The sequence below is a fragment of the Pteronotus mesoamericanus genome, unplaced genomic scaffold (genome assembly GCF_021234165.1).
Source record: "Pteronotus mesoamericanus isolate MK-2021 breed Mesoamerican mustached bat unplaced genomic scaffold, CSHL_Meso_final contig_73, whole genome shotgun sequence".
Classification (NCBI taxonomy): Eukaryota; Metazoa; Chordata; class Mammalia; order Chiroptera; family Mormoopidae; genus Pteronotus; species Pteronotus mesoamericanus.
Window position 1 is genome coordinate 11,791,716 of NW_026555245.1, and position 18,968 is coordinate 11,810,683.

Sequence of the window (18,968 nt, forward strand, 5' to 3'; positions counted from 1 at the left end):
CCCTGTTTTAGATATCAATGCCTATGCACACATTTGCACACATTATTTTCTCCTAGAGCTGATGTGACCAGATTATGGAATTCTTTGGCTTCAAACCAGTCTTTATGTACTTAGCTATACCTTATGAAGTAAAATGATAGCTATATATGAGGTCTGTCCAGAAAAAGTCCAGCCATTTTTAATATAATGAGAATCGTTTGCATGACATTTATGTAACCTGGCAACCAAGGAGAGTGGACTGGAATGTGTATGAGTGAACAATGACAACTTCACTGTACTAGTCAGTGGGGGCAGTAGACACCATTGAGTGAGCATATGTACTGTGTGGCTGTCACATTCAAAATGACTGTGTGAGTAGAGCAATGAATCTGCATCAAATTTTGCATTAAGCTTGAACATTCCTCCGGGGAAACTGTTCAGACAATTCAGAAGTCTGAAGCTATGGGCGACTGGTGATTGACAGCTTCACCCTGACAACGTGCCTGCTCATACATCACATCTCGTGCAGAGTCTTTTGGTAAAGCATCAAATCACCCAGGCGATTCAGCCCCCCTATGACTTCTGGCTTTTCCCAAAACTAAAATCACCTTTGAAAGGGAAGAGATTTCAGACCACTGGTGAAATTCAGGAAAATGTGACAGGGTAGCCAATGGTGATTGGGAGAACTGCGTGAGGTTCCAAGGTGCATACTTCGAAGGGGACTGAGGCTTCATTGTCTTATGTACAATGTTTCTTGTATCTTTTTCACTAAATGTTTATATTTTTCATAGTACATGGCTGAATACCTTCTGGACAGACCTCGTAGATCCATTGCAATATTAAGTTTTAAAATGTCTTGGTGTTTCCCTGTGTTAGTTTAGGATTAGTCAGAGCTAGAAAAAACTTCTTTAATGAAAAACCTTCTGTTTGGGGTTTCAAATATCTGGCTCACACTAATAGTGACATTAAAATATTTTTATAGAATTGTTTAAATAATTACCCAAAGATAACTTAAGTCTCCAAAATCTCCTACTATTTGGCAAGCTTCAAATTAGTCTTTAAATTAAGCAGTTGTTATATTAAAGAAGATGATACTGATGAGACTAAAATTATACCTCCTTCTGTAAGTTTCCCCCTTCCTTTCTTCTTTTAGGTCTGTAGTTCAGAACCTGAAAAGTTTACTCAGAAAGTAAAGGTATGGATTAGTGAATACTGGAACCTCATGGAAACGGTGGCTACTGGCCTGTTTTTGGTTGGTTTCAGCCTTCGGTGGGGTGATGCTCCTCTGCACACAGCAGGGAGACTTATATACTGCATTGACATCATATTCTGGTTCTCACGGCTCCTCGACTTCCTTGCTGTGAATCAACACGCAGGTCCTTATGTGACCATGATTGCCAAAATGGTGAGTACAGCCTGCTTGTGTATTCTGGTGTTCTTTTTAAAGCATCTGCCTACTTTTATGATTCGCATTCAATAGTTTAAGTTTGCTTTTCCTTAATGCAAAGTTTGGTGGAGGCTCATGGGGGGCTGTCCTCTACCCAGTAACTCAGGGATCCAGAATCTTCTCATCCTGTAACATAGTGATGTCAGCCTATGGCTTCTGAGGTCTCCTGTGACAAGGAATGAGTGGGATGGAGAAAATCTAATGGATTTTAACTGCTCTGGGCAGGAATTGACTCAGGTCACTCATTCCATAGCCCACTGGCCAGAATAGGTCACATGACCCCAGCTCCATGGAAGGAAGGCTAAGAGATGAGAAATGTACAGAAGCTTAGAATACTCATGGAGTAATTGTCTCTGCCACGGTGAACACGTGGGTTGAGCTGATGTATATTTAGTAAGTGAAGTGAGTCAATCATGTAAAAGATCTTTAAAATTATAACACAAAGTTCTGTATTCTGTAAGCTGTCCTCTATGGTACATTACAAAACAAGCCTTACTCTGAATACAAAGACTAAGGGTTTGGAAGTTAGGAACCACTGGATTTAACAAACATCTTTTCATAGCTGCTTTCTGAATTTTTTTCTTTCTTTCTTATTTTTTGGTTTCTTTGGTGATCTCTACTTTATCAGGGTGTTCAGTAGCTTGAGTTCTTCAGCAGATTCTTTGCCTGATCCATTTCTCAGATTCCAATCAATTCTTGAAGATAATTGTGGGGATAAAGAACCATATTACAGATTTAAGTATCCCTATTTTTTTTTTCTTTTTCTAACCTCTGGTTCAATTGATGAAAAGTTGGATATTAGCTATTCACAAGCTGTTCACATTTCATTACTTCTTAGAAAAAGAAGCACAGATTCTCTATTGTTAGAATATTTACGTTATTCCATAGACCACATTGAAGTGAAACACAGAGTGTGTAGGGAAAACAAAATAATTTAGTCCAAAGAAATGCAGCTATGCGGGGACCAGGGCATTTGGGTCAATGACTAGACAGTCCTATTATTGGCAGGTATAATTATGACGGTTGCTAGTATTGTTTTACGTTTCAAATCTGTGGTAAAATTCTTGTTATGCTGTACTATTTTGCAGACAGCAAACATGTTCTACATTGTGATCATAATGGCCATAGTCCTGCTGAGCTTTGGGGTGGCACGCAAGGCCATCCTTTCGCCAAAGGAGACTGCGTCTTGGGGTCTTGCTCGAGATATTGTATTTGAGCCATACTGGATGATGTATGGAGAAGTCTACGCATCAGAAATAGATGGTGCGTAGGAGATTTCATCAACAGCAGAAATTGAACTTTTGTAGATACTAAAATAAAAATTGGGAAAATAATGATCTGAATCTTAAAAGCAGCAAAAATTTATGGTATTCTGTTGAGTTAATGTGCTATTTGCTTATTATCACAGGACTGTGATTCATCTTATCTCATTCTTGTAAATTCTGGAGTTTTTTTTGTTTTTTGTTTTGTAGTTTGTTCAAGCCAGCCATCCTGCCCTCCTGGTTCTTTTCTTACTCCATTTCTCCAAGCCGTCTACCTTTTCGTGCAATATATCATCATGGTGAACCTGTTAATCGCTTTCTTCAAGTAGGTTACTTTAATTAAATGTGGTTATTTTGTTGCAATAAAAATGGAGACAGGTATTTTGAGTAAGTTCACATCTATTTTGAGCACATAATCTTTGGTTTTTGTGTGTTCCATATTTTATTATGGTTTAAAATATGGGCATGAAACTACTGTTAGCATGAGAAGAGAAAAACAATAAATAGAAAGTATAATGAAAGCAGAATGAAAGGAAATCATGCATTGTAATTAAGTAATAATTGGAATCATGGCAAAATAACAGTTGATGAGGTTGAAAGTTGCTAAGGAGTACTTGATACCCTTTGTTCACTTGGTTCCCTCAAGCTCATTTTGTCTTTTATTTCATATCACTCCTTCACTTATTCTCAGTCTCCTATGTTGGATCATCTTCTCTTTAACCTTTTAACATTGGAATGTCCTTGGGCCCAGACCTTGCTTGTCTTTTGTTTACGCTTTGCTTGGTGATCTCGGTCAGTTTCCTTTCTATGCTGACAAATCCTAATTTATATCTCTAGCCCCATTGTTTCCCCTTAAACTTCAGTCCTGTAGATCCAACTGCCTCCTTCCATCGCCAGTCAGATGTATGATAGATTTCTAAAATTTTGAATGTTCAAATTCTTGATCTCCACTCTTTCCCAACGTGTACTTATTTTACTTGTAGTCTTCCCCAAATCTGTGACAGAGACCATGAGTGTTTGTCAAAGTTCCATTTTTTCACTTGATCAAACCAAAACCCTTGGATTCATCCTTAATGCCTCCAGTACTTCTAATTCCAAACCATCGGGAATGCCTGTTGATTCTGCCTTCAAATAGATCACCAATCCAGCTGCCCTTCACCACCTCACTGCTCCCACAGAGCCTCCCAATTTACTTCTCTGCTCTGTCTTTGGTCATATATTCTGTCATCAACACAATGACCCTTTGCAAACATACGTCCGATGATGTCACTCCTCTGCTCTAGACTCTTCAGTGGTTCCCTATCTCCCTCCTGGTAGAAGTTGGAAGTTCCTACCATGACCTGGGGGGGCCCCATGTGATTTGGTTTCCCTTTCATCTCTCAAATCACACATTGCTCCACTCCTCCCCTAATTAGTTTCTCTCAAAGCACACTAGCCTCTCACAGTTTTTCAAGTGACACAGGTGTGTCTGCATTTGCTATTTCCTCTGTTTGGAATGCTCTTCCCAGATATCAGTGTGGTTCACTCTCTCGTCCTCTTCAAACCTTTGCTCAAATGATATTTACAAGTGAAGCCCTTTCTCCTTCAGTTATCTCCTTGGCATGCCTGGTCCTCCTTACTCTTCTTTCTTTATATTCACTTATATATAACAATATATTTTATAATTTACATATTGTATTCTTCTGCATATCTGGCTTCTCTACTGGAATATAAGCTCCTCAAGGACAAGTTTTTTGTGTGTCCCCTCCCTTATGAATTTATCGCAAGCACTGATAAAATAAGAAAAGGGAAATCAATGCATGGAGTCTAAATAAAGAAAGTAGAGAAGATAAAGCCTGGAGGGAGGCAAAATAAATCAGAATACCGAGAAAATGACTTGCATGTAATGGGAAGGACCTACCTTCTTGCTTTTTTACAAGATTATATGGTAGCTATTATCACATTTTGCTCCCACATTTTATGAACTTTAAAATTTATTGGTGTTTATTATAGTTATTTTTTGAAATCTCAAGTAATATTAAGAGAAAGGCATGAGATTTTTTGTATCTTAAAAAATCATCAGGTGCCAAGAGAGGTTGAGAAATCCTCACCTAGGCCAGTTTCCTCACTTTAGAGATGAACACATTAAGGACCAAACGAGCTGAGAAGGCCAAGATCTGACTACTTGTCCTGGGGTGCTTTGCAGATTCTTTATGCTCATAATTACCAGGAAGCTGAAATTCACTCTGAATGTCTTCGCCCGCTGGTGGGCAGCCTGTAGTCACACTTGGGCTGGCAGTGGTATGTAACCTGGTGGTTCTCAGACTTGTAGGTAATCACCTGGAGGCCTTACTGAGAGACAAATGACTATAATGTCCACCTCTAGAGTTTCTAATTCAATAGTTCTGGGATAGGGCCCAAGAATATGCATTTCTGACAAGTTTTTGGGTGATGCTGTTGCTTATGGTTCAGTGACCACACTTTGAGAACCACTGTTAAAACCCAGTTGTCTGTTTCCTTCATCTACTTTATGGACTGAGTGAAATGTACCCCTTCCTCTTATACTAAACTGACCTTTTCCAGGATCGTCTTGGTTCCTTTTCTTTATTATTTCTCATTTAAAGTTGCCTATACTTTTATTTGATAAATTTGGCTGCCCTACTCAAGTAATTCTCTGTCATATTTCTCTGGAGACTCAATTTTATATTGGCCTAAATGAAATTTTAAGATGGACATTCCATTGTGCTACAGCCTCACCATGCTATAGACTTAAAGCTAAGTAGTTAAGGATACTATGTTGTTTTAGGATAAGTGAATAATTGTACCACCCACCACAACTTCCATCAAAAGTTTTGTAACATCAGGCCCTCATTGGTGTGGCTTAGTGGGTTGAGCAGCACCCTGCGAACTGAAGGTCCAGTGGGTTACTGCTTCGATTCCTGGTCAGGGCAAGTGCCTGGGTTACTGGCCAGGTTCCCAGTTTGGGGTGTGGGAGAGGCAACCGAGTGATCAATTGATGTGTCTCTCACATATTGATGTTTCTCTCCTTCTCTTTTTCCCTTTCTTCCTCTCTCTCTAAGAGTAAATAAATAAAATCTTAAAATTATTTTTTTTGTAATATCAGGATATTTATTGCACTAGCTGCATATTATAATTGATTTAATTAAAGCAAATAAAATCCAAGGTGGCCTATCAATGAGCAGTTACTTTTATTGTAAAGTTCACCTAAATAATATATGTAGTTTCTAAATGGAAGCTGCAATTATTAATTTATTTTAGAATGAGTTGATTCTTTTTCCCTGTGTCGTCTTCATTAATATTGTTTTGTTTGGGTGTTTTAACTAGAGTTGTGCTAGCAGTTCTCATATTTGACATTAGGCGAATCTCTTCATAAAGTTGATGACAGAGAGGAACATTAAAGCTATTTACCATGAATGATGAATTATGGACTGAAAAGAGGTTATGTGAGAAGAGATGGTAAACCAAGGAGAATGTTAAGTCCCACTGAGCAGTTTCTGTGCATTGCATTTAAAATGTTAGCATTTTCTTCTCTTTTATTGTAATTTCTACCTTTTATTTATTATTCTTATTAGCATATTTTATTGTAGAAAGTGATTAATGTATTTTGTTTGGTGGAAGTAAAATTAGAAGTGCAATGGCTATTTATTGGCTAATGGCTGATAATGTCAAGTGGATTAATCATAAAATTTGGAAAAAAAATATTTCAGGGTTCCATATTAAGACATTGTTCCTCTCTTATTACAAATTATAGTAACGTTTATGTAGATATGAAATCCATTTCCAATAAGCTGTGGAAATACAATCGCTATCGCTACATCATGACCTACCACGAGAAACCATGGCTGCCCCCACCTTTTATCCTGCTGAGCCACGCTGGCCTCCTCCTTCGCCGTCTCTGCCATCATCGAGCTCCAAGTGACCAAGAAGAGGGTGATGTTGGATTAAGTAAGTTTTTATTGATGGGACAGGGGGAAGAGAGTAAAGAGTGGAGATCCAAGGTGAAGACACAGCAGAGCATTGTCAGTGAAATTCAGGGCACAGGATGGAAGGCTCTGGGAGTGTCAGCTGAGGAGCTGGGTGTAAGTAAATATTAAAACATTATCATTGTGTGGTCATAGTACCTTTTGCCAAGAGTAATTGATACTTTGAAAGAAAGGAATAGGTAGGAACAGAATCTCTGAGTGTGTGAAGGCTTTATGTCTCCTGAATACCTGTGTTTTCCTCTGCTGACCTGGAAATTCATGGTCTAAGGAAAATAGATATGCAAGACCTTGTGCTTAACTTATTAACCAGTTATGGTTCTCTTGTTCTCTAAACTATGGAGCATGGAGGTGATTCTGAATGGATGTTTCACATCTTTAAGAACTTCAGCTCAGAATGCAGAACAGTGGCTTTCTCTCTCTCTCTCTCTCTCGCTCTCTCCCCCCGCCCCAAGCTTAAGTCTATATATTTTGAGATTTTCCTAGTTTATTTTGCTTAGCTATATCTTGACTGCATGATATGACCGTCATACTAATTGTCATAAGAGAACTTTACTAATTGCAATCTTATAGGTCTTCTGTGGTACCTCTCGAGCAATCCCACAACTGATACCAGGCCCATTTCTAGATAATTTCTAGACATAGAGGAAATAGGTGGCATAAATCCACAATCCTTTTTCCCAAATTCTGTGTCCAAAGTACCTCTGAAAATGGGAAGTCATTTTTTCTTCATAAGCTGTGGGAAGGCTCATTTGGGTAGAAGAGGCTTATAAGACTAGTTAATATGGACCCACTTATTCCTTTACTCCATGTAGTGTGAGCATTCATCAGTTTTGCTGCAAAAATAGTCATGTGTTTGATTACTGGGACTGCCCCAGCCCCAGCTACCAGTTTTATTTCATTTATAGCATATAACTCTTTTACTTTTCTAAAAATGGAAAAAAAAAATCTGAATTCTACAGCACACCTGGCTCCAGGAGTTTCAGGTGAGGGGTGTGGAGTACTTAGACGCTTCAGTGAGCCCTTCGGGCGCCAGGGGCTACTGCAAGGTTGGCAGGTGATGATGCTTTTGTTCCTGGGAGTTAGTTGTATGAAGTATTTTTCTCCTTGAGTCGTGCTGGAGATTTCTTTCTTTTTCATTTCTTCCTCCACAGGAGATTCAGTCTTTGTAAGGAAGCCAAAGAACAAATGAAGTTAATGTAAACGCTTATAATTATACTGTCATTCTTAGGCTTTTACTAGAGCTCCATGTAGTCATTGGCTGCAGAACCATTGAACCTAATGGATTGTGAGCCACTTGAGAGATCCGAGAATTAACTAGGATTTGGCCGGACTTTCTAGCACCATACCAAAAAATGTTTCCTGGGCTCCCCTGGGTCTGGGCTTTTATGATGATTCTGGTAAATTTTCTATTCACTTCAAGTTCTGGAAAATTCTTGAATTTTTGTGAGATTGCTTTCACTCTTCGCTGTCGAGGATCAGGACGTTTGCATATGGGGCAGCAGTGCCACCTGGCGGCAAGTCCCAAGAATGCACCCCATGCTATCAGCGGCACCCGTCAGTGGAATTGCTCTGTGGATTGTGCGCTCTCAGGAATCCACAGGAAGTTCATATCATGACAATTGTAAAACTTCTTGTTCATAAGAGATTCTTTAATGAAAACAGATATTAAGAGTTGGGGAGATACTGGATTTTTGTTGGTATTTGAAAGATTCAGGAAACATTATGCACTTGAATATTGTTTTCTTGTAGCCATGTTTTTCAATTTAAAATTAATATTTTTGTCTCTTATTTCATGGGAAAATAATGGGACACTTTCACTTTTAATAAGTTTTGGAGAACTCTAGTGGTTCCCCTCCCTCCCGCAGTTTAAGTGAAAGTTTTGAAGGAAGAGAACCTTCCTCCTTTTTTTACCCTTTTTGTAACACAATTTTCATATTTTCCAAGTATTGGGAAATTGCTCAAGAGATGTATTTTCTGGGTAGGTCAGAGTGAGAGCCAAGTTAGTAGACTGAGTGACTGCTGAAGTTTGACATAGAATGCATCACCAAACCATGTGGCTTTTTAATGAGTTTAATTACAGTTTTGTCAGGGAAAGTGGATGGCCTCAGATGACGATCGACTGGTATTAGTGTATCTTTTTTTCAATAGAATGTAGGACATACAAACTCAATGTAACAAGGTAAAGCTTTCTTACACTTACCAAATTAATTTCAAAAGACTTTGATTTCTAGCTTTGATTTTAACCTATAGTTTATTTATTGTCACTTTGATTGATAAAACATTTGGCAGGGAAGAAAAGACAATCCGTTTTGGGGGAGTCAAAAGTTATATATGGATTTCCGACTGAGCATGAGTTGCCTCCTTTAACCTCCAATGTTATTCAAGGGTCAACTCTACACTGAACTTTTGTTGATGTGTAAAAACATTCTAGCCTATTAAAATGTTGAAGAGGAAGTGTCTTTTCCATGTTGAGTCATCTTATCCACATGAGTCATCTTAAAATTTCAATGCCTGTTAATAGACAAACAGAAAAGACCCAGACTGATGTTTCCAATTCTTCCTGTCATACTGCCTCTCCATGGAACACAACCGGACAAGGCAGCAAAATTTTATCATACAAAACCCAGTTCATCAAATTTCAGAACACGTGGAAAAACACCACTTATACACTGTATCAGTTTCCTATTCATTCTTTTTATGTGACATACTTATTTCCACAGAACTCTACCTGAGTAAGGAGGATCTGAAAAAGCTTCACGATTTTGAAGAACAGTGTGTAGAAAAATACTTTCATGAAAAGATGGAAGGTCTGAATTGTAGTTGGGAGGAACAAATCCGAGTGACATCAGAAAGGTAAAAGGTGTACATATTTCCCATCCCCAAAGTACTACCCAAACCTGATTCTACTAGAATGTCTAAAAAAGTACAAAGATCTATTTTCAAAACCCAGAGGTTTGGGCTCTCTAGAATGTTCTTTAATAGTATATAATATTTATATAATTCATGCGTGTTTATTGAACGTCTACTATGCTCCCGGCTATCTTCGAGTGACCGGAGGTAAATGGTGAATGAGAGACGAGAGTCCCTGCCTTTTTCGGACATCGAGTCTAGCATGTACATGTGGAGGAGTGAGGGGGATGGAGGAGAAAAAATAAACCAGGAAACACATAAAAGAAATATATAATTTATTGTCTGTCAGAAGAAGAGCAATGAAGAAAAATAAAGTAGTAAAAAGGAATGGAAAACGATGATGGTGAGGATCTGTCAGAGCTGGGGGTTGGAAAGGACAGTTGTGGGTCGCCTGGTGCAGGCAGGTCACTCCGAGCTGCCTGAGGGGGAAACGCCTGAGGGGGAGACACCTGAGGGAGGTGGGTGCGGCAGGAGTGGCATGGTGCACCTGGCCGAAGGAGCAGCACCTGCAGGTGCCTGAGGCAGCAGTGGTGTCCAGGAGCTGCAGGCAGGCCTGGAGGAGGTCCAGTGTACCACGCTGGTTGCATCGGGAGTCCTAAAGGTCTCAGGGCGCCTGACCAGCAGTTAGTTGTGCAGTGGAGTTGTTGGCTGAAGTGGGTGAAGGGTGAAGAGAAGTGGAGATAGCAAAGGCAGACGGCTTTTATGAGAAGTTCTCCTGTAAGGGGAAGCAAGGAGGGATATGGGACACAGTAAGGTATTGTTTTGTTTTGTTTTGTTTCATGTGGTGATAACAACAGAAATGTGGATCATCTTGGAAATGATCCACCTGCAAAGGAGAAGCTGCAGGAGCTGGAGGAGGGAGAGGTAATTGGCTAAAGTGTAGTCCTCAGAAGGGGGCTCATGGAGCAGGTGGCCCGGAGAGGCTATATAGGCGGTGCAGTGAGGGTTAGGGACACAGATCTCACAGCGGAGTCATCAGCTGAGAGAGCCGGTGGGCATGCAGGACTTGAGGGGATGGTGCAGGGAGGCCACGCAGGAGTTCGAGGAGAGGATGTGTTGGAGAGAGGGAACGTATTCAGCAACTGTAATAGGGTCAAAGCTATTGTGGATGTACTACTGATGGTGGGGACAAGGTGTTGTGTTAAAATATGGAGGACGGCATGAGCTGATGTGCATTTTTGAAATAACACAGAACTGCTCTTGTAACTGGAAGCAAATCGACAGAAGCGAAATGTGTTCCTTCTGACTGCAAAATGTGTGATTACCAATTATGTATGTATTTCTCTGGTGTCAAATAGTTGGGTAGTGAATCCTTACGCATAGTTTTAATCGTAACTGAATCACAATTTAGGACTTTCTAAATGGTTTAATGTGGGCATGTTATATTTCTGGACTTTTCTTTTGATACCATGTTTATGTAAACATGTGTCTAGGCAGCTGATTGAATTTCAGAACAAAATTTAATATTGAGAAAAAACTGACTATCAAATAAGATGCGAATCCATGAAATTCTGTTTTACTTAAACAGTATCTTTAGGCCAGAGCTCTGTGAGTGTCCCTTTCCCTCTCCGTCTTACGCACATTCTGCCTCCTTTGCAGCGATGGTTCTGCCGACCAACCTGATTGTCAGTTTTGTATGAAACAGATAGGGGTTTCCAGAGCTGGGACCAAGTCCAGTTTTTGCCACGTAACTAGCTGCATGTACTTGAGTGAATTCACGCTGGGCCTTTGTTTTCTTACCTGTAGAATGGATATGAAAACAGACCTTCCTCTTAGAGTTGTGAGGGTTACATGAGAGGATACAGATGAGCTACGTGGCAGAGTCGGGATGGATAGTAAGGGTGCTGTGCAAGTTATCTATTAGTATGTAAAAATAGGCACCCAGAATTTTCAGTATGATTTTTAACAAATATAAAGGGAGTAAATAAAAGAGATAAGATGGAATCAAGATAATCCCTGCTCCCTAAAATGATGAACAAGGTCATGGAGAGCCCCTTACTTTACACTATAAACTGAGGAAAGATTTTAGGTGGTCAGTTTTGCAGATTTACTTTCTAGGCAGATTCCTTCAGTTACAGGTTGGACTTGAGGGGTCAGAATTGGAACTAGGGAGGCCACATGAGAGGCTTATGCAGCAGATGGGTGAGTCCCAAGGACTAGCTGAATTAGTGGTGCTGGGATGGAAAAGAGGGTTTTCTAGTCCTTTTGGGTGGCTGTAAAGAAATACCACAGGATGGGTGGCTTAGAAGCAGGAGAAAGTTGTTGCTCACAGTCCTGGAGGCTGAAAATCTGAGATCAGGGCCAGCTTGGTTGGGCAGCACCTCTGTTGGGTTGTCAGCTTCTCATTGCGTCCTCACATGGTGGAAGGGGACCTCTGCGGGGTCTTTTTAATAAGAGCAGTAATCCCTCCCATTCATGAGTGTTCCACCGTCATGACCTAATCACCCCAAAGGCCCTACCTCCTAATGCCATCACCTTTAAGGTGAGGATTTCAACACAAGAAATGTAGGGGGGCACAATGAGGCATTCAGACCGTGGCAGGGGGTGATGAGTAAAGACCTAGTTAGAAAGGACAATTCATGAAGTGAGTCAGGGATTGGATGTGGACCTGAGGGAGAGGCTGGAGTCCAGGATGACTCTCAGATCCCCGGCTGGGATAATTAGGTGCAAGGTGGTGGCACCAAGATAAGGAATGTACACAAGGCCTGGGAACGGGCAGGAAGAAACGAGGCTTAGGTCTGGGGAGCCTCAGATTCCTGTGGCACATTTCAACAGAGATGCCTGGGGGGTCTTTCTATGTATGAATGCGAAGCCCTGGGACAATGTGTGAACTGGAGGAGGAGATTTGGGAGGGATAACTTATTGTAAGAAATCTGCTTATTGTAAGAAAATGAAACTATGACAGAGGAAGTGATTATGCCCGGGAGTAAGGAAACTCAGTGGGCTGAGGGACCAACGCTGAAAGGTGTCAACGGACCCTGAGAAGACTCATGGAGCGGTCTAAACCGGACTGATCAGGGGAGTGTAAGGAAAACTAGGAGAAGGCAGCATTATGAGTCAAGGGAAGCCAGAGTGAAAACTTGAGAACAAGACATGTATTAACAAGCAAATCAATTAATCATCATCATCCACAACCTAACACTGTGAATCATCAAATACTGTTATATTTCTCTTGAATTTTTTTTCTTGGGATTGAATAGAGAAAGATTAGAAGGTAGACGGAAATGCAGCTTCTGGAAAATACTCTAGGTGCTTTGAAAGGCTCTAGAATTTAATTATGAAGCTCTAATTAAACTTCAAAACATAATCAATCCATGTTCCCTTGCGATCGAACTATTTTACCAGCCCTGTTTGTACATGATTGTTTTCGTTGAGGTCATTTTTGGGAGCTCACAAATGAGGTGTGGGAGGAAGGGAAGGATACTTTTCTCAGGTAACTGGACAATCATTCGAAGAGGGAGGGAAAGGGAAGGAGGAGGATATTTGCATGTTTGCCTGTATCATTTTATAGAATTAAGTGAGCTGTGAAAATGGAGAAGGCAAACATATTAAGGCTGGTTTATATCTTACTTTCTCTATTTTGGGATGCTGGATGCTCTTTGACCTCATAGTGTAAGTCAGCCTTTCCCTTTCTATTCTGTAGGATAAGATGTTTTTTAGGTATTTCTCCCTATCAAGCCTGTCTGGGTACATAGTACCTGGGATATGCTACATTTTTTAGAACGTTCAAGCACTTTAATATAAAGTGCATCGTGACTCAGTAGAGAGTTATAGTTTGAGCAGGTCTGTCGTTATTTGGCTGTGAAACCTTCGTGAGGAACATCTGTAGCCAAATGCCCCCCGGCACAGGAAATGTTGGTGTGATTCATTTAGCCCATCCTGGGACTCTCCGACTCCCCAAAAGAACTTTGCCCAGATGAGCTGCTGAGAAGTGCTGGAGCACAGCGGTTAATGCCATTGAATGTGGAGTTGGACCGCCTGGGTCTGATCCCTTCTTGTCACCGGTCTTGTGACTGGCCATGTGACCTCCCCTCTTTTCATGAAGGGGATAATAGTAATGCCTACCTCATAGGGCTGGCATGAGGGTTAAATAAAATAATAATGTAGAGACTTTGTAAAATGCGTGGCACATAGTGACCACTCAGTGAATATTATAATTGTCATGATGATTATAATTATACTTGTTATAATCTCATTTGAAAAAATCTTGTCCAAAGGCCCACAATAAAACAATAACTGTCCTTGTCTTCCTTGCACCTTCAAACCTTGCGCAGGGGAAACTAAAATGATAAGAATGTGTTTTACATGTCAGAATGACTGAAAGGATGGATTAATGTAGTTTGCGGTTGAGGAATATAATTAAAATATGTTTTACAGAACATAATGCTTTAGAAAATAAGTGCCTATAAAAGCAAGAGGACCCGATTTGAGGATGACCAGGTTATTTGTCTAACGGGTCTCTATTATAACATGTTACCTGTTGCTGTGAATAGTTGCTGGCTCCTATTGTGTCCATTCGATGTGACTGCTGCTAATGGAACTTAATGAGTCTCCATTACTGCTGCTCAGACTGTACTGTTTTTGAATTAGATGAAACAGTGCACTGGATGGAGCAGCTCTAATTAAGCATATCTGGAAGGGAATATACATAGATTTTGTGCTCTTTCCTTAATCAGCCTTGCTAATCCTAGTTTTGCAGGTTCCAGAAGGTCAGGAAGCATTTATTAAGCCTCTATTGAGTTATAGAAGTTGAGTTCTATAGCAGACACAAGAAAGAGAAGGTTCCACCCACATAGACTGTAATAAAAATGGAAAATACCACCCTCTTTATTATTTAATTCCTGTGTGAAAAGCTCCCAGAAAGAAGAAATGGAAGATTTCTCAACCAGGTGACTTGAGGGGTCTCAAGAGAGGGGCTGTCTAGCGCTGTTTTGGGAAGTGCTTGCTACAGCTCTTTATGGTGTGATCACCACTTCTCCCAGTTCCCAAATAAGACTGGGGATCAATTTTAATTTGTGCATATGGTCATATCAGCCATGAAACTCTAGGTTGGATTTCCTCTCTTGCTCTTTGTTACTTTATTCCCCTGTTTCTCAAAGGTTTTTATTATTGAGAAACTGGAAAGTTTAGACCCTCCTCCAAGTAAAGGAATAAAACAAGGGAAAAAAGGAAGAACAATGTCATAAGCCAGAGTCCACTGTGAAAATTTTGGTCTTTTTTCCATTTAGTCTTCTATATATTTTTGTATATATTTTCTATATAGTTAAAATATACAGGTTTGTATTTTGTCCCCCCTTTCGCCTTATACATCAAAAACACTTCTTCAAATAACTAAACATTCTTTGTAAACACATTTTTGACTTTTATTGTTTTTCTACTTACAGAGTTTTTATACCACATTTAAAAATATATAATTCAACACATAACAAATATCTACATCCCCACCCTTACCATTTGAAATAGCAAAAGGAAATTATTATCAACAATATTTGATTTTTAATGTTTTCATACTAGTTTTTCTCATAATAGAAGGAATATATGTGTCCTTTTCCATAGTGAATTCCTTTATATGTGTTGCCTAGTTGAATGCTCCAGTGTTGCAGCCCTGTCTTCTTACTCAGTGAGGTTGAATATTTTACCATGTTTCCTTATCTTTTGTATTTTATATTTTGTGAATTGTCTGTTCATGTCCTTTGGAGTCTTTGTAATTTTTTTCACTGAAATTTCTAAAAGTTTTTGATTTAATAAGGGACACAAGCACCTCATCATATCTGTTAGAATAATTTCTGACTAATTTTTCTGTTCTAAAATTTCGTATTATGTTTTTATGTGTATGAGTTTGTTTTTATGCAACCAAATATGATATATTTTGTAATTTATTCTATTCATTATTAAGCTTGGACAACTGTATTAGTTTCCTAAGGTTGCCATAACAACCTGGGGGTCTTATGAGAAAAGAAATTTACTGTCTCACAGGTCTGGAGATTAAAAGCCCAAAATCAAGATGTCAGCAGGGCCACCCTTTTTCTGATGGCTTTAGGGGAGAATTCTTCCTTACCTCTTCTAGTTTCTAGTGTTTGTTGTAAATCCTAGGTGTTCCTTGGTTTTATAGATGCATCATTCCAGTCATAGGGCCATCTTCTCCCTGTGTAACTTTAGATCATCTTCCCTCTGTATCCAAATTTCCCCCTTTCATAAGGACACCAGTTATATTGGCTTAGGGCCTACCCTAATGACCTCATTTAAGTTGATTACCTCTGTAAAGACCCCATTTTTCCAAATAAGGTCACGTTCTGGGTGCACTGTGGGGTTAGGACTTCAACATATCTCTTGGCAGACACAAAACCAAACCCATCCCCATCCAGAGGTATTTACAGATAAATATTAACCAATATTCTCTTTCTCCCTCTCTAAATGAAGTCAATTGTTACATTTAATTTGACTCCGCTTGCAATTTACTTCTATACTTGTATAGCAAAGATGTGCTTTTTTTTTTTTAATGCATGAATCAGTGGCTTGACATCATAATATTGGGTTAAATTACTCAAAGTAATTTTTAAAAAAATTGCCTAAGGTTTTCTTTGAATGTAGAGCTCTTAAATTAGGTTTTGTTTTGAAACTTGGGAACCCTTTTTAAACTGTAGGCTTGGAATTTTTTTAAAGATCTATAAAATACTTTTTTCTAATTGCATATTTGATTATTGATGCTGTTCCTATCATTATGGTTTTTTTCCTCAGGATCTCCTTTTCTTACCAAGATAACATAGTGCTTGCCAATAGGAGACATCCAAGTGTTTGTTATGTAAATTAATGAATATATAAGTTAAAACAAATGGGCTGATTGGTGAGATGATTTGAGGGATAACTAGTGGGGAGCAGGAAATGTGGTTCTGAAATATTAGAAGTAATGGCTAATGTAGATTTATAGTTTTTCTGCATTGAGGTGAGAGTGGGAATTATAGCAGTGGAATAAAAGTATATATTGGAGACGGAAGATGGGCAGAAGACATACCTAACTTGGGGAAGCAACTTAGGCTGAGGAGCCACTTAAGGATGGAAGAAGAAGGACAGGAAGAGAATAAGGCAAATTCCCATTGGCTTAATGTATTTATTGGTTTTCTCCCTCCCTTCACTATTAGGGTTACGGAGATGTACTTCCAACTGAAAGAAATGAATGAAAAGGTGTCTTTTATAAAAGACTCCTTACTGTCTTTGGACAGCCAGGTGGGACACCTGCAAGACCTCTCTGCCCTAACAGTGGATGCCCTAAATGTCCTTTCTGCTGTTGACACCTTACAAGAGGATGAGGCTCTCCGGGCCAACAGAAAGCTTTCTACTTGCAGAAAACTTCCCCACACCTGGAGCAATGTCATCTGTGCAGAGGTTCTAGGCAGCCTGGAGATGTCTGGGGAGAAGAAATTGCAGTATTATAGCATGCCTCCTTCTTTGCTGCGGAGCCTGGCCAGAGGCCGGCATCCCCCGAGAGTGCAGAGGGGGCCCCTTGTTGAGATGACAGACAGTCAGAGCGAGACTTCAAATGTAAGAAATGACCAGGAAGAGCAAGAAACAGAAAATAGTATAGTTGCTTCTTGCCTTGACAGGCAAACGCACCCAAAGTATGGCCAATTTCTTCTGGTCCCTTCTTATCTAAAGCAAGTTCCTTTTTCTGCAGAAACTGACTTGCCTCTGTCCAGGCCATCTGCGGATGCAGGTACAGGTGTGCAGGCAACTGAACCGATCACCCAGAATGAAGTCCCTGCTCATCTGACTTGGCAGACCCCAGCTATCTCAGCCCAGGGTACAGTGGCTGAGCACAAGGAGCAGCATGAGCCTATTGTCGAAATGCCAGACAGACAAGACAGGGGAGAGCAAGTTCTAAACACGTTGATTTGCACACCTGTACCCATGAAAGTGTCCTCCCTGCCTTCCCAAGCTGAGAGCATACAAACTGGAGGTGGATATGTGAACTGGGCATTTTCAGAAGGTGATGAAACTGGTGTGTTTAGCATCAAGAAAAAATGGCAAACCTGCTTGGCCTCCACTTGTAACAGTAACTCCAATGAGAATGGACAATGCTGGAGGCAGTTCTGGGGCAGGTCCCTCTCTGAAAACTCAGCAGCTTTGGCCCAGAGTAGTGATTGCTCGGAGGTGGGACCAGGGCTCCAGCCAAGCACATCTTTTGGGATCAATTCTCTCCGCAGAGACAGGCCCTTCATTAGGAGTCAGAGTTTGAGATTCCACAAGGAGGAGAAATTGAAGATCTGTAAGATTAAAAGTAAGAAGTAAACACTTTAAAATGTGGTATTAAATTCTTTGCATTGCTATTTTTAAAAAATCTATGACTTTTGACTGTATTCTCATTTTTTCCCATTCTCTCATCCTTTCAGTAAAACAAAATAGTTCCCCATGCCATTGTAAACTTTCTCATGGAACCCACTTTTCTTACAGATCTTTCGAGATCTTCAGAGATAGGGCAGTCAGCATGGACCAAAGCAAAAATGCTAACCAAGGACAGGAGATCGTTGAAGAAAAAGAAGAAAACACAAGGACTACAGGTGCCAGTAGGTATCTTATGTTTTTGGCAGTTGAGGTAGTAGCCAATCTTAGCTTGTTTTCTCTTTATTCGAAAGTGTCGCACACACAAAATTACATTGTGACAATATAAGTTTAAGAGTCATTAGATTGGATATGCCACAATTCATTTATCAGCTCACATGTTGAAGGACATTTGTCTCATTTTCAGTTTTTGGCTATTCCAAACAAAGCTATTGTGAATGTTTGATACAAATCTTTGTGGGGATATATGTTTCAGTTTCCCTCTGGTAAATATTTAGGAGTAGAATGTCGGAGTCACATGGTAAGCAGTTGTTTAATTTTAGAAGAAACTTCCGCACTGCTTCCTGAAGTGGTTGTATCATTTCATATTCCCACCAGTTTGATTAATAGTTCATGAGCAGCCCAGCAATCCACATCCTAGCCAGTTCTTAGTGTACTCAGGCCTTTCAATTTCAGCCATATCAGAGGATGTGTAGTGGTATCTAATCGTGATTTGATCAGTATTCCATAGTAACTGGTGCTGCTAGGTCTCTTTTCATGTGCTTATTTGCTATCCATTTATTTTTTTGGTGACATGTCTGCTCAAATCTTTTGTTATTATTAAGTTGAAAGATTTTTTGTTTTACTATATTTTAGATAAAAGCCCACTGTTGAATATATGGTTTGAAAATATTTTCTCAGTTGGTATCTTGCCTTTTACTTTTATAAATGTTCTTTGAAGCATATACATGTTTATTTTGATGAAGTCCAATGTTCAATTTTTCTTTTATAGTTTACGCTTTTTAATTTCATTTCTTATTTAAGAAATTTTTCCAAACCCAAGATCACGAA

At 39.7% G+C, this 18,968-nt stretch overlaps 1 protein-coding gene across 1 annotated transcript in view; it reads left to right on the forward strand.

The window, feature by feature from the left end:
- Positions 1-18,968, forward strand: part of TRPM6 (transient receptor potential cation channel subfamily M member 6) — a 130,094-nt gene that overhangs the window by 74,115 nt on the left and 37,011 nt on the right. The window contains exons 21-27 of the mRNA XM_054583304.1: positions 1,133-1,384; positions 2,515-2,689; positions 2,899-3,013; positions 6,440-6,633; positions 9,392-9,524; positions 16,721-17,856; positions 18,030-18,142. Of these exons, the coding sequence (XP_054439279.1) occupies positions 1,133-1,384; positions 2,515-2,689; positions 2,899-3,013; positions 6,440-6,633; positions 9,392-9,524; positions 16,721-17,856; positions 18,030-18,142 (2,118 nt within the window). The remainder of the gene's footprint in view (positions 1-1,132; positions 1,385-2,514; positions 2,690-2,898; positions 3,014-6,439; positions 6,634-9,391; positions 9,525-16,720; positions 17,857-18,029; positions 18,143-18,968) is intronic.